The 15,399-nt window shown below is 35.9% G+C and overlaps 1 protein-coding gene across 2 annotated transcripts in view; it reads right to left on the bottom strand.

Annotated features, from left to right (window-relative positions):
* KPNA4 (karyopherin subunit alpha 4) overlaps nt 1-14,984 on the bottom strand; it is a 29,831-nt gene extending 14,847 nt beyond the window's left edge. The window contains exons 1-8 of one of the 2 annotated variants that reach the window (XM_081328634.1): nt 14,572-14,984; nt 4,902-4,946; nt 4,076-4,165; nt 3,958-3,987; nt 3,812-3,864; nt 3,166-3,261; nt 2,967-3,052; nt 352-438 (exon numbers count right to left, since the gene is read on the bottom strand). In XM_081328634.1, the coding sequence (XP_081184760.1) occupies nt 352-438; nt 2,967-3,052; nt 3,166-3,261; nt 3,812-3,864; nt 3,958-3,987; nt 4,076-4,165; nt 4,902-4,946; nt 14,572-14,640 (556 nt within the window). In that variant the 5' untranslated portion in view covers nt 14,641-14,984. Of the gene's footprint in view, nt 1-351; nt 439-2,966; nt 3,053-3,165; nt 3,262-3,811; nt 3,865-3,957; nt 3,988-4,075; nt 4,166-4,901; nt 4,947-14,131; nt 14,243-14,571 lie in introns of those variants that run through there. The other variant, XM_081328635.1, reaches the window with a different exon arrangement.
* Nucleotides 14,985-15,399: the final 415 nt, after the last annotated feature.

The raw sequence follows: 15,399 nt of genomic DNA, 5'->3' as shown, positions 1-15,399 counted from the left end.
GACCCCCTTTAAGCTCCATAAAAATTGTTTCAGCTGAGGTTGGCATCTGGGAAGATGCCTGTATAACAGGCAGAGTATAATAAAATAGCAATCTTGAACTCTTCACATGTGGGTCTGGTTGTCTGTATCTGACACACCATGAACCAAGTAATTCGTGTTATATTCTTCCATGTAATTTTATGAGAACATCCATGCATTATCACTAAAAATACTTTTGGAGAAATGGGGAAAAAAGATTATGTACAAAATATTTCTGAGAAAAAACTAATATTAATATTGCAGTGCAAGCCTGGCAAGTTATTAAATGTTAAGTGATGGAATCAGCATGTTTTTATTTAAAATATAACAAACCTATGATATTGCCTAAAGCCCATACTGCTTGTTCACAAACATTTTGATGGGGTGAATGCAGCAACCTCAAAAAGAGTGGGACAGCATCTGCAAAAGAAAGTCATAAATTACTGAATTGTTTCAAAGCACAAAAACACACTCTTAGTATATGACTTTAAGCTGATGGATAATGAAATCCAAAGCCTCAATTTCTGAAAGCTGCTACAATAAAAAATACAGAAAATCCTTGACTTACGACCACAACTGAGCCCAAGCAAAAGTTGTTATGTGAATTTTGCCACATTTGATGATGTTTCTTGCCATAGTTCTTAAGTGAATCGATGCAATTGTTAAGTTAGTAATACGGATGTTAAGTGAATCTGGCTCCCGCATTGACTTTGCTTATCAAAGGTGATCACATGACCTTGGGATATTGCAGCCATCATAAATATGAGTCAGTTGCCAAACATCTAAAATTTGATCACATGACCATGGGGATGCTGCAATAGTTGTGTGAAAAACAGTCATAAGTCACTTTTTTTGTGCCACTGTAACTTTGAACAGTCACTAAAGGAACTGTTGTTAAGTCAAGGACTACCTGTACCCTCATTCTATTCAGTACTGCAACATTTGTTTCTGAATAGTTACATTACGGAATATGCAGATTTTCTAAAATCAATATAGAATTCTCCAGAAACTTAAATGGAAATAAGAAGAGGGGAGAGCCCATCATACTCACCAGTATATATCAAGCTAATTAGGGCTGGTTATATTTGTTTTCATTAAAAATATTTTCATCACTTTTTTACTTAAAAAGCACAAAGAACTTTTTGCTGGCCATGCAGTATTCAGTAAAAAAAGATTTTAATACACTGTCTTTATACAACCATATTTTAGTATGCTTTAACTAACTTCTTCAAAAGTAGTTTGGGGAAAAAATCATAACTGACATAAAGTAGTGTCTGGATACCTCTGGGCCATTATATGTTAACAGAATTAAAACTCTCAGCAGCCAATAGAGATCCTAATAGAGTTTAGCAAAAACTAGAAGATAATAAGTTCCACACCAAACATATTCATTAGACAAATTATTATTCATTAAGCAAAACAAATTATATAAATTAAGAACAAGGCATTTATACTAGACAGGACTCTAATTCTGGAACATTTTTAGAAAATCAAACCTCTACGTATTATAGATTAAAAATGAACTGTTTTACATAAGATAAAGATTTTACTTATATTTCATATCTGATGCAACTATTTTCAATATGTTAAAAATAATACATTGAAGACAGAATGAAATATTTCTGCAAATTTCTACAAAGAAATTTCAAGGCCCAAAGTAGCATTTAAGTGAGGAATCCAATTTTTAAAAGTCAAATTATTTAATCTCAACTAAGTCAATCTCATATTAATTATACAAACCTTCAATATTGTTTTGAAATAGTTAAATGTAATTCAATTTGCTAAACCATACTCTTAATAAGACTGACCTACAGCTTTGCCCTCACTTCCATTTCCTCCAATAATTGCCTTACTTCAGAATACCTTATTTGAATCCTTAATTATAATTTATTTTATTTACGTTTGATAAAAATAAGCCAGTTTCATGAACTGTAAGTTCATTGAAGTTAGACATGATACAAGTATCACCTAAGTCTAAAACAGAAGGAAAAGCTTGCAAGTTGCTTTCTATGGCTATACTACAGAACAGCATATCCAAAACCAAGATTTGCTACAGTTAGAATATAAAATAACAGAGTTGGAAGGGAACTTAAAGGTCTTCTAGTCCAACCCCCTGATTAGGCAGGAAACCCTATACCATTTCATGGCTATCCAATCTCGTCTTAAAAACCTCCAATGTTGGAGCAGTCACAACTTCTGTAGGCAAGTTGTTCCGTTGATTAATTATTCTAACTGTCAAGAAATTTCTTCTTAGTTCTAGGTTGCTTCTCTCCTTGATTAGTTTCCATCCACTGCTTCTTGTCCTGCCCTCAGGTGCCTTGGAGAATAGCTTGACTTACGTTTTTCTCTTAATCACACTGTGATATATGATAATACAGTAACAGAATGATTTAATCCAAGGATTCCATTACTTCCTTTATATATTTGAATTATACTGAAGAAAAGCAGATATTTTGGTCTATAAGTATAAAATTGCAAAAATGCATCTTTCAATGGAAAGAGAAATGCCATGCTGACAGTGTATAGGCTCACATTTACTTCCTTTAAAAAAAACCCAATAATCTGACCACATTTTAATACTTGTATAAGTTTTTAGAATATTCTCTTCTCCCCTTTGGCTTTACAGAGGCTGTGAGAAACAAGTAGAAACATTCTACTTGTTCAGCGCAGAAATACATGGTGATGTCTTAATCAAAGCACTCTACTTCTTCATAAGCAATTAGAGAAAAAGAGACAAGAAGGATGGGAAATATAAACCATGTACAGGCCAGGGAAAATTTCAACCCACATGAGATGCAGGTTTCCCATTTGTGGAGTTAAAAGAATTGACTGATTGGTATATATTATTATATTCTTAAAACAAAACTCAGAATGTACATAGTTCTATTTAAAGAGGTTTTGCACAAGTTAATGTGTATGCAGAAATGCATTAATAATAATTAACTTACTGGATTGAACTACAGCCTGTGTTTGTTCAGAGGTTCCAGATGCAATATTTGTCAGGGCCCATGCTGCTTCAAATTGTAAAGATGGGCTAAAGATAATATTTAAACACATTTAAATAAAGACAAGGTTTTAGTTTTCATTCCAGTATTTTCAAATATCTGCTTCTATTTTTAAAAATCTGCTGTTAAGGTACATACTCACTTATCATCTCTTTCCAGACAATGCACTAATATAGGTAATATTCCAGACTTTATTAAATCATCAATTGGTGGATTGCGATCACTGGAGAGTAGTTTTCTATTTAAAAACATACAGTAATAGATCAAATTTTCATTCTGGCTTTAGTTTCTTCCATATGGCCTTTCAATAAATACATAGATCCAAAATTATTATCTCAAAAAGAACTGATAGTAATTATCCAACATTTCAAATATTTACCATCTTAGTATTGATACAAAGATGAAATATTATGAAGGGGAGGGAGAGGGAGGGAGGGAGGCAGGAAGAGAGAGAGGGAGAGAGAACATTTTGTGATGGTGTTTTACAGGCCATAAACCATTCATTCCAGGCCCATTGTAATATCAAATGGTTGTTAAGTAACCAATCTGTATTCAAAAGCTATCTGCATACACATGTCAGGGCATCATTTCATCTATATTTGTTAAAAAATAGGCTTTTGATTTATAAACTTTTTTACTAGAAAATCTACTATCAGAAAAATAAATTTACTAAAGAAATTTAGCTTTTCATATTAAGAGAAGCTGTAGAATCAAAGATCACAATTTCCGTTAATAAACTTTATTACAATCAGAAACTTACAATTCAAATGATTAAAGTAGCATCTTACCTTGCAGCTTGTACTGCACTTAACTGGATTCCCTGGTTGTCACTTGAGGCATTCTAAAAAAATAAACCCATTAATTAATTTTGTAGTCAGAACTATTAAAATATGAACAACTTCATTGAATTAAAAAAATGGAAGCAGATATTTACCTGAACTATTGCCTCCAATGATGTATTTTGCTGTTATAGAGATAATAGTGTTAGGAATGGTTTCTTTAAAAAACAAAACAAAACAAATGTGACTATTGTATATTGTACTTATTCTTACCACTCTCAAGTCACCATCTATATCAGAATCTTCACAGATATCTTCATGGGGTACATTTCTTCTTTTTAACAGATGCTCATCTCTTTTGTTCTTTTAAATAAAAATTATAAAATTATCTTCTGGAAATATTTGTAAAATGCTTTCCCATTTTTTTTTAAAACATATTAAAATTTGTACATTAAAAAAACTAAATATAAAATAAGTGCAAAGAACAAAATGCACAGATGTTTTTATAATTATCTATATTTAAGTGTGGCATACATAATAAAATGCAATAATATACAGCATATTATCAATTATAACACTTTTCTGAAATGCAGAAAAGTGCAGCATGAACATTCATGACTAGTGCTGCAATGCTGTCTAAATTTTCAGGTCACCAAATGCAAAAAATGTCCATGTGAATTATGAAGAAATTTCAATCCAATTGTATTTTTTGCTGTCCTTCTATTGTTCACAGGCTCAATGAACTTAATTCACTGTTGTTGCTTCATTGTCAGATTCATTTTTTAAGCTGTTGTGCAGGCAGGGCAGGTTGTAACTAGCATACAATAGTGCTTTCATTGTTTGCACAGTGAATACTTAAAATGTTTTAAATTGTGATCTTGCTGTTTTGATCCATTTTTAAAAAACTCTTTGTGTATGTTTTGTTATTTGTGAATCCCTTCATTTTAACTAATTTATAGACATTATGAACATCAGAGTGGTGAACATTAAACACAGGGGAAGAGAAATTTCTCATATTTATGAGGATAGTGCCACCAGTATGTACTGGACTGAGCCAATGTTAATTTTAAAAGTATATGATTAAAATGTTAAAGCTTACTTTTCTTAATTCCACAACAACTTCATTTCGCTGTCTTCTCATGGTCTGTAGAATTAAAATATTATAGAATTATATTCCACTCCTAATGTTTTGTGAAGTAATATGAATTCTAAGTGTGACTATGAGATTTCATCAATTCTACAAAATTCTGTTATAGATAAATGAAGTAGGCCCAAAACTTAAAAAAATGAGTATTAACATTCCAAAAACTGATGAAAGGAAAATAGATTAACAATTAATTAAATTGATTAATTAACAATTAAGGTAATTAAATTGCACTTATTGACATAATACTGTTTCAGTAAGTTTGATCATTGCATATGCTAATAAATAATCCATTTATATTAGAAACAAAATAGTTCTCTTTAATGTCACATTATAACACAATTTAGTAGAGATGAATCAATCTTTCCTTTGGTTTCCTGTAACACTTTTTCCAACTTATCTAGATTTTGAATCAAAACAACCTCTTTAATAGCTGTACCCAGTAATGAAACAAGCCAATTTCTAATACATCAACCAGAATACACAGCCGTCGAAAACTTCAGGCTTTCTTTTTTCTCAGACATGAAACTTTCTCTGTCCACAATTTCAGAGTTTCAAGACGACCATATCTTTTAAAGTAAGATTTATATTTCTTTTATTAAAAGTTATTCCAGTACAGTATTTTTCAGACATTAAAACATTCAAATTTATTGTTAGAAGGAATATTAGGCTTACTGACATGGAAAAAAATATGTAATGTCTGAAGCTCTTTGCTAAGCTCATATTGATCTTAACAGCACCTTCTGTTCCTATTCACTTCCTCTTTCAGATTAAAGGAGGGAAAGAAAATCTTATATTTTCCAGATCAGGGTTCCAAACCTGGGCGGGGGAGGGAGGGGAAGATGACAAATTAAGACATTGTGATAACGTGCCATATAATCCTTCATACAAGACAGGTTTCACGTAAGGTATTTTCAGTGATGAAATGCAACTAAGCTAAAAGGCTACAAAAAACGTTACTCCAAAAACAAGGCCTGTATGAAGCTCAATTACATGTATTCCAACAGATCCACACTTTTTGTTACAACACCAATCTCAAATGGTGCAGGGAATTCATCAAGCCCCAAGGAATGTATTTGTGAGCTCACAAGTATTGATGGACAATATGTTAAGAATTTCAGCATTAACAATACCAACTAAACCTCTTCCACTATGATTAGGCCCTTGACTTGAAAGCATGCATAATTGTGAGTAAAGAATTGCACTGTCAACTAATTATTTCATGGAGTATCCAATAACTGTTTCTGTCAGGCCTTGATAGAAAATTAAAAAGAAAGTGGAGTCAGTGAACACACACCCACGCACACATATGTATATCTATCTTCAGAAAAGTTTTCACCTAAACATCTAAATTTTTAGTGAGGAATTACTGGTTTGTATAAACATTCAATCTTCTATATTAGTCATAGACCATCTACCTAGCGCAACAGGGCTCCTAATCAGAGAAAGAACTGTAACCATGTTTTTCTGAATGTAGATATATAATATCCTTACCCACTTTCCCATCCAATGAAACAAGTGGGGAGAACGCATGTCAACACATTTTGATATTACAGTAGATGTCTTTACAGTGTAATTATCATCTAAAATAATAAAATTTGTGATCTATATTATGGATAATTCACTTTAACAAAATAACCAACTATTTAGACGAGGACAAACGCTTCAGAGGATGTATGTATGTATGAAGTTACTGAGCCGCCCCAAAGCACGGATCAGCTGTAGCCTGGCGCTGATTCTGGGGTTTCTGCTAAGTTAGCAAGCATGTTTTCTGGTGAAGCAAAGCAAACTGGGCAGGAGCACAGGATCGGCGCGTGCAGCTACAGCTGATCCGCGCTTCTGCGGAGCAGTCCAGAAGCGTGGATCAGCTGTAGCCTGATGCAGATCCTGGCGCTTCTGCTAAGTTAGCAAGCAGCATGTTTTCCAGCAAAGCGTGAGCAAGTGAACTGGGCAGGAGCCCAGGATCGGCGCACGCAGCTACAGCTGATTAGCTGTAAAACCGTATTTCTGGAATTTGGGTTAGTTTGGGGTAAATATTAGGGCAGCAGTTTGTTTTCCAAATCTGGATGAAGGAAGTTTAGAAAACTTCAAATGGAGGGCTTTCCTGTTCCCAGATATTAGACTGAGGAGGGATAGGAAAATCTTTTTTTTTTGTTTGGTAAGGCTCAGAATTTACTCAATGGTCCAGAATTTTTTATTTCAATAAAACAGTAAGTTTTATTTATTTTTTATTGTTGCCTTAAGATGAATTGGGAATCTCTGCCCACTCATATTTATTTCCCCTCAATCTACCCAGTATGGTCCTACCTGTGGCTGTGGTATTCGAGTTCAGCAACAAGAAATCACATTAATTTGAGAGGGTTGCAGCCGGCTTGTCTGTGAGAATTGATCCTCTCTAGAAATTTCTTTCTGACAAAAGCAGGGAGGAGCATGGAACCATGAATGATCTCTATGTAAAACAGGTGGTTGTGAAGGATATCCATTGCTTTCTCAAAAGTACTTAGAAAGGTGCTCTCAACTTGAATAAAATATGTAAAATTGTTCAGTGCAGTTTTGTGGGTGGGAACAGATGCTCCTATATAGCTAGGCAGCCACATCAGTAAAAGGTCTGAAGCAGCAGTGCTTTAATTGAAAAATCAGCTCTGACTGGTAGGCAGCTCACTGGACACCTTGCGCATGGAAGTTGGTTGCACAACAGCTAATTAGACGTATGAATATTTCTGTGGTAAGGTAATCATTACTAGAAAAGGGATTAAGTATAAATTACTAATAAAAGTAGTCATTTAGTGACTGCCTCATTTAGCAACTGTTCAGAGTTAACAAGTGATGGGAAAAATAATGTGATGGGCAATCTATCTTTGCATTTAGAATCTTTGCAGGTCTGTAAAGCTGAACAGAGTTCATAAGCACAGCAGTGGCATCTCTTAGCTACTGCCTTACTTACTGACCAAGTAACCAGTTCCAAATGTGGATGGTAATTGAGGCTATCTGTATTGTCAAAAGCCAAAGTGCTGCTATTTTCAGAATGAGTGACCCGGTGTAGTAAATCTATCTGAAAAGCTTCTCAAATATGGAGCATCTGAGTGGGTGTACTTTATCACTTTTTTCCTCTTTTGTCGTTAAGTTTTTTACACCTTGCTAAGCCACTGGTGGTACTCAAATATTGTCATGTCCTAAAGGTGGTACAGTCTGTGAAAAGGCTGAAAACCTGTTCTAAATCAACGAAAGATGGTTATGTGCTGCCATCTAGCTGAAGTGTTGCACTTTACAAATATGCAGTTTAGGTTTTTGGTTTGTTACTGCATACAATATTAACTTTCCACTGGACAAACTTTCCATCGGTTCAGTATCTTTCAGTTTGACTTGAAAGAGAATATAAATCTGCAGACACAGGCACACATATATTTTAAGCACATTTTATAAATCTTAATAAAATCACTGACTCATCAGAATTTTCTGCAATAATTGACAAAACAACATTGTTCAAGAATCTGGCTATTGGCGTATTTATATCAAAGCCATCTGGATTGGAAAAATGCTTTAAGCAGGTCTACTTTTCACCATTTTGAGGTCTATGAAGTCAAAATTATCACTTTTATTAGTTTGCATTCACTGCAAGTTCTCTAAGCAGGCTAGATGTAGCTTTAGCTTTGACTTTTTAATGCTTATTATTAACCCTGATTTTTCATCTTCATAATGATTTTTAACGAAGTCTTTTGTTTAGCTAAGAGTGGTATCAACTGCATATTTCAATCTATTAGTTTTTCAACCCCCAGTTTTGATTCTAGCTGCCATCTATTTTAGCCTTTAATTCAGTAATTATTATGTAACAGATATGGGATCAACATGCATCCTTAAATTACTCCCTTTTCTATTCCAAGCCATTTTTTTCTCCAAATGCAATTCTTGTTCTAGCTTCTTATAAAACTAGTACAGACCTTCAAAAAATAATCAATCACTTAATCAAGACTTAATATATTTTAAATTCTGGCAAGGTGTAAATTCAAAGCCATTGTTTATGATAAGCAAAGCAACCTTTTCTTAAAATTCTCTTGCTCTCTCCACTTTATATTAAACATTAGTTCATTGATCCCTCTGCCTTTTCTTAAACCTATATGCTTCTTTCTCATTCCTCCATATAGAGCATTATTCTTTATAAAATATTAAAACTAGAAAAAAACTATACAGGGAATTATTTCTTTGGCAATTCATACATTCCCTTCCATTTCTTGTCTTAGGTATGAATGCATGCTGTCTTGCTACATTTTTTTATACAGAGCTTGATATCGTTTTAAATGTCTCTTCTACATTAGTTTAAACAGCTCAATGACTATTTTATTTGTATCAGATGTTCATTTGACAGATAACCTATTGCCATTCATACCTCACAGGTGACTGGAGTAAGTTCCTACACACACACACACACACACACACACACACACATATATACATACACACACACAAACATTTTATATTTGATGGTTTTCTATTTTTTTAAAAATAGATGCAACAGACAAAAGTTGAGTCCAGTCACCCTTCTGAAAGAAAGGTGAACTTTGTTGAGATTTTGTTTTTACATTTGTGGGACACAAATACCAAGATTGGGGGAATGGACAGTTAGTGAGAAGTTTGGTAAAAGCATAAGAAGCACTGGAAATATTGCCCAGAGAAAAGGCAATTCAGAGATTACTGGAATTATTTGGAAAGACGGAGGAATGGGATGACTAGCAGGAAGTTTGACTGCAGTACTCAGAAGACAAGAGCCAAGTGAAAAAGGGGTTGGAAGCACCAAAGAAGCAGACTTATGGCCTTGTCTCCAGAAGGAAACAACAACAGAATAATACTGTACAATGTTGGCTTGTGTTTGTGTTATATGTGTTAAATAAGTAGCTTTGGATTTTAATGGAGATTTGTATTTACATTCCTTTCTCTTGAATGGCTTGTTAAATCACATTTTTACTATACTCTCATTCTATAATCTAATTTGTAAAGGTTTCAATATATTTACATCTTCCTCTGATCTCAGTTGCCTCTATCATATCTATTCCACTATTATTCTTCAGTACCAGGTTAGATGCACTTTTTTCTAACTTCTTTTTAAAACAGTTTTCTTCAGTTTTCCCATATCCACCTTTGTAGATATTGTTGACCAAGATATTGTATTTTTTTATTCCTACTTGATACTGTAAAAGATATATCTTTTCAGATCATTCTTGTTACTAAAGGCTTCCATGCTTCATCTTTCTTTAGCAATCATAATAGCTTTTCTGAAAGCTGCTTAGATATTTTCCAATTTAAAATGCTAAAATATTTTTAGCTGGTTTAGTTTTGAAAATGTCTCTGAAAAAGTCATAAAATTTGGTACGGTCACATGATCCACTTTTATAAATATCACAAATGTAATTGCCAGGCTCAATTACAGTTGTAACTTGAGGACCACCTGTCTATATGTTACATGAATTAAGTTTTGGTAACAAACAAAAAGTTGTATTTGGATAATACTATTACTTTACTGCTTTAGTGTATTTACTCAATTCAAATCATCCTACTACCTAATGTTCCCCATTTCCTCAACTTTTGTATTCCAATCACTCACCAGCAATATCACATTTTTTACTTAAATTGCTTTTAACACATCTTGCAATTTGTCACAAAACTGTTTTTTCCACAGATGTGTTTGAAGCAGGTGTATATGCAACAGTGATCTTCACTAGAATAATTCCAATAGATGTGACTCTGCAATTTATAGGGATATAGCCAACCACACATTTCAAGTATTTTTAAAGTATTACTGCCTCTCCATTCCTTTGCCGGATTTTTTGCATGTAATAGTCTATTAATACGTAGATTTATTCTGGCCATATCTTCATCTCTAGGTGTACTCATAAAGTTTAACATTCTTCCCCACTAACTAAAATAGTTAATAGTTTCTTCCATTCTGGTAATCTCATCATATGATACAAGATCATGTCCAAAAATATTAGCTATGTCCATATAGATATCCTGGCAAAATACTCTGCCACTGCTTCTTCTAAGTTTGATTTAATACTTCCTTCATATTGCTAAAACCTTGACTTTCATAAACTCCTATGGATTACCCTTAGCTGCACCTCTCCTTTACTGGGAAGAGGGACTTGAGGTTTCCACCAAGATCATTCTCAGGGACTCTGAAGTACTGAGCTCTCCAATCATATCGCCCAAGAGGCAAACCAATAAGTTACAATATAAATATGAAATCTGATTACAGTAAGAATCAATAGATCACCATCTTTATAGCAAGCCAAGAAATTGTTGCAGATGGCAGTATTTTTAGTTCTATTAGAACACATGATAAAAAAATCTCCCAGAATAGCTTAACATGACTATAATTAGAGATCTGTATCTTCTGCAACTTTAAAATGATACATCCCCTAGAAAAGGAGTAGACATTTAGACCAGCAAAGTACCTCCAATAAACCCTTAATCTGCCCACATTCATCTGCAAATAAAGAAAAATGAGGATGGTCTATGCACCAATTCCCTGCAACATGATGATCTACTTTGAGGGGCTAACAATATCCAATTTAACCATGATTTTAACACCTGTAAAATTTCTATGATGGCACATGATGCAACTATGACACAATTTACTAAAGAATTACAGTATAAACTGGCATAGAGCAATTACATCTGAAATTTCACTGAATGCATCTCAACAATTCTAAAATCTACTGCAGTCACAGCTATTAAGCAGCTTTTCAAGACTGTTTAAGAAAAGTACATTCAAGTGTATTGTACAGCTAATTAGTTTAAAATAGCCTAAACCTAATATACTCCAGATGTGTTAGGTTACAATCCCTATCATTCTTAAAAATAGAGCCATAAAAATAATTTGATAGTAATCAAATTAGAGATAACTGAAAGTAACACATGCTGTTTATTAACATAAGCCTCTTTTCTACGTTACTATCATATATAACACATCAATTACCTCATAAGCCAGATAATGTCACAAAACTTAAAGATGACTCAAGAATGATATCCCATTCATATTGAAGATTCTTTTTATTTTAAAATATTGGGATCAAGAAGATTGTTTTCCACAGAAGCAGGATTCCCAGGTGCGCTTAAATACCCACCTTTCATTAACCTCCTGCACGAAAAAATAGACTGGCAGTAAGCAGAAAAAGCATATTTTTATCAGCAAATATTGTAGTGCTCCTAATTTTCTGCCTTCTGTTGATTCCAACTTACTCTCCCCAATCTTTAGGAATGAACATAGCTCTCTCTTATAAAATTTAGAATGAACAAAATACACTTAAATGAGTTTGAACAAGCTTTGGGTTTACATCTGCAGTGGACAATTTGTTAGCTTGTGATTTTCAAGCATTTGGTTACCATTGAAGCACAATTTTACACCAATTTTACATTCAATTAGGAACTGTACAAACATTTTAGATATTAAAAAGTTCCATCTCAACGCTACAAAAAAATCTTTAAAAATCTCAGTCCTTCCTCCTGAATGACAGAACCATACTTCAGAGTTCTTGCCACTCCCTCCTAGTTCAACTTTACAAAGAAATCAGAAGCATTCAGTCCACATTTGCTAGCTTGCTTTTATTGGATTTCTTTTGATCTAGTAAAATTAAAACCAATGTTTTTATTTTTCACATTATGTAGGTAACAAAACCTTATCAACAACTCACAGATTAATTCCAACATTTTCTAATTTTAGAATAAAGCCTTTCAAAATAAACTTTGCAGATGTTCAGCACATCTCATTTGTGAAACAATTTAAAGTTCACATAAAATGCTATTAAATATGCAAGAAAACTACCAGAATTCACAGCATTTCCTAGCATTATATACCCCTTCTGTGGAGCCCAAAAGTTGAGGGAATTAATATGGCACTATTCATGAAACCAAATTAGTTAATTTCATGAAATTATAATTTTCACTAGAGATAAACTATTACTTGTAATCTGAGCTGGAGTGAAATATTAGATATCTATTAATTAACATTAATTAACATTAATTAACACTATTTTCTTGCCAGCTAAGCAGGTATACTATCAGAATCTTAAATATAGAATATAAACTGACCATATTTTCAAAAGATTATTTACCTGCCAGCCATTTGAATGATATAAGACCATATAATCTAAATAATATGCTGTTCAGATGGATAAATGTTATGTTATAAAGGAGGTAGAAATGGCAGCAAGAATTCATGAAATCCTAGATTGAAGGAGAAAGTGTTATGACCATGCTATATCAGCTTGTTACTCATATTATTTTATTTATTCAATACTGGTACCAACTTTGTAAAAGACATATTTTAGATTATCTTGTGACGCTGTTGCCTAGGCAAAGAAGTTGAAAAAAATATTGCATAAGACCAATTCCATGTTGTTGCTAACTATATAGACATGTCTCCAAAGTCACTAGGAGACCATTTATCTTTTATAAATTATCAAGTTGTAAATTACTGTTAGACATAATTCAAAATTTGTGATAAGACATCTTAGAAACTGGGATGATATTCATACAATTTAAAAGAATTTCTACTCAGATGAGGAACAATAACCAAGCTGCTTACATTATAGTGTCTTCCATCATTGACCATATCCAAGGGCAATTTTTGAGCAACCCTGGAAAACTGTGCTTTAATTAATTAATTTGTCAAGGTATCTTACATGCAGAATGATCAGCCAATTTCATTTCATTTGTTTCCTGGCTGAGGCTAGGTTGAAACAAGGAACACTTGTGAAAGTTAATGGCTTACAGAACAAGTTCAATATTCAAATTTCACTTTAAAAACTCATGGCACAAACACTTTTCTTGTACAGTATTACAGTAAATACAACCAAAAGTAGAACAAGTTAAACAATTTCAAATGAAAAACTGACCAAATTATATTTACACCACAGAATAGATAAAACTATAGTACAAAGTAGTTTTGTTTTTTAAAAAAGAATAATTTAAACAATATAGTACCAGGACATTTGTGCAACTGTGTGGCTCCAAATCTGGTTCTTTATGGCAAGGTGCAGTTCAGAGGAGAAAAAAAAAGGTGGGGAAGAGGGGGAAAAACAAGTCATCTGACAGGACATTTCCATGTCAGGCAGCTGAGGTGGGGGGGAGGGAGGAAGGGGCTCCTCCATCAGCTTCGGCCATTCGGGCTCCTCCTTTTCTCGCCTTCCTACCTTGGGCGTAAGGCCTCACTCTTCAAGGCAAGAAGGAAAGCACCCCCTTCCCGGTCTCTCTTGAGCAAGAAAAACGGAACCTTCCATGCCGCCTCCACGGCCGCCGCCGCGAAGAGCAGCAGACTAGGCCGCGGCCCTTCCTAGCCCAGGGTGTTGAGTGTCGACGCGTCCCTCGCGAGGAAAGCACAGCGAACCCCACCCTTCTCCTCCTTTCCCCTCCTCCCTCCCGGCGGAGGCTCCGGCCTCGCTTCGAGGCACTTAAAAAAGCAGGCCGACTGGCCTACCGGCCGGCCGCCTAACGCTGGCGTGGGAGATTAGCAGAGACGCCACGGGCAACTGATCTCCAAACCCGCCGGAAGCCTCTTCGGCGCGAGCGGCGGGCTGCTCCGGACCCTCCTCCTCCTCCTCCTCCTCCTCCTCCTCAGAAAAGGGGTGCCTACCTCCAGGTCGCGGCCTTTGTTCTTAAAGTTCTTCAGCCGTTGGTTGTCCAGCTTCTCGTTGTCGGCCATGGCGGGAGGCAGGGAGCGCGGCCTCGCTTCGTCCTCTTTCCTCCCTCCTCTTTCTCCCGGACCCGGCCGGGCCCTTCTTCCCGGTTCTACTGTCGCGTCTTCGTCCCCCGGCTTCCCTCAGCACCGCGGCGGTCTGGCTACCTTACCTCGAGCCGCCTTCCGCTCCGGCTTGGCCTGATGACAAACTAAGAAGCGGCAGCGGCCGCCCTGCCTATTCCAAACGCTTCCGTTGCCTTGTAGGCCTTTCTCAGGGCGGCGGAATGTGCCGGTAGCGAAGGCAAGAGAGCGAGCGAGCGAAAGATGGGGGAGGGGAGGGAAGGGGACGGGCAGGGGGGCAGGGGAGGAGGTTGTAGCCTCGCTCTCAGAAAGAGGGCAGCGGCCACGCCTTCCCCTTATCCAGCGCCACGCCGTGATTGGCTAGTCCTCCGCGGTGGGGCGGGACGCCGGAGCCCCTGGGTGGAGAGACATAGGCAAATGAAGGGCGGCGGAAAGGTGGAGCGCTCTGGCTGGGAAAGGAGAGTGGAAGGGCTGGCGCGCGCTCGCGGAACTTTCGATTCCTCTCGTCAGGGAGAGCCGCTCGCCCGTCTTCCCAACCAGACGGGGTCCCGGGTAGTCATTTGAAGGGCAGAGGTGGCCCCTGATGGCTCCCGACGTGGACCAAAAAGGTTTCGCTTGTCCAGGCGCGGCAGAAGAACGTTTAGTCATGTCCATGCTTCCCCGGTGGCTTTCTGCCTCCCCTTCGTATAGGAAGCAAATGAA

The sequence above is a fragment of the Vipera berus genome (assembly GCF_964194415.1).
Source record: "Vipera berus genome assembly, chromosome: 5".
Lineage (NCBI taxonomy): Eukaryota > Metazoa > Chordata > Lepidosauria > Squamata > Viperidae > Vipera > Vipera berus.
Note: the sequence above shows the minus strand (reverse complement) of the source record. Positions and strands in the feature narration are given on the sequence as shown.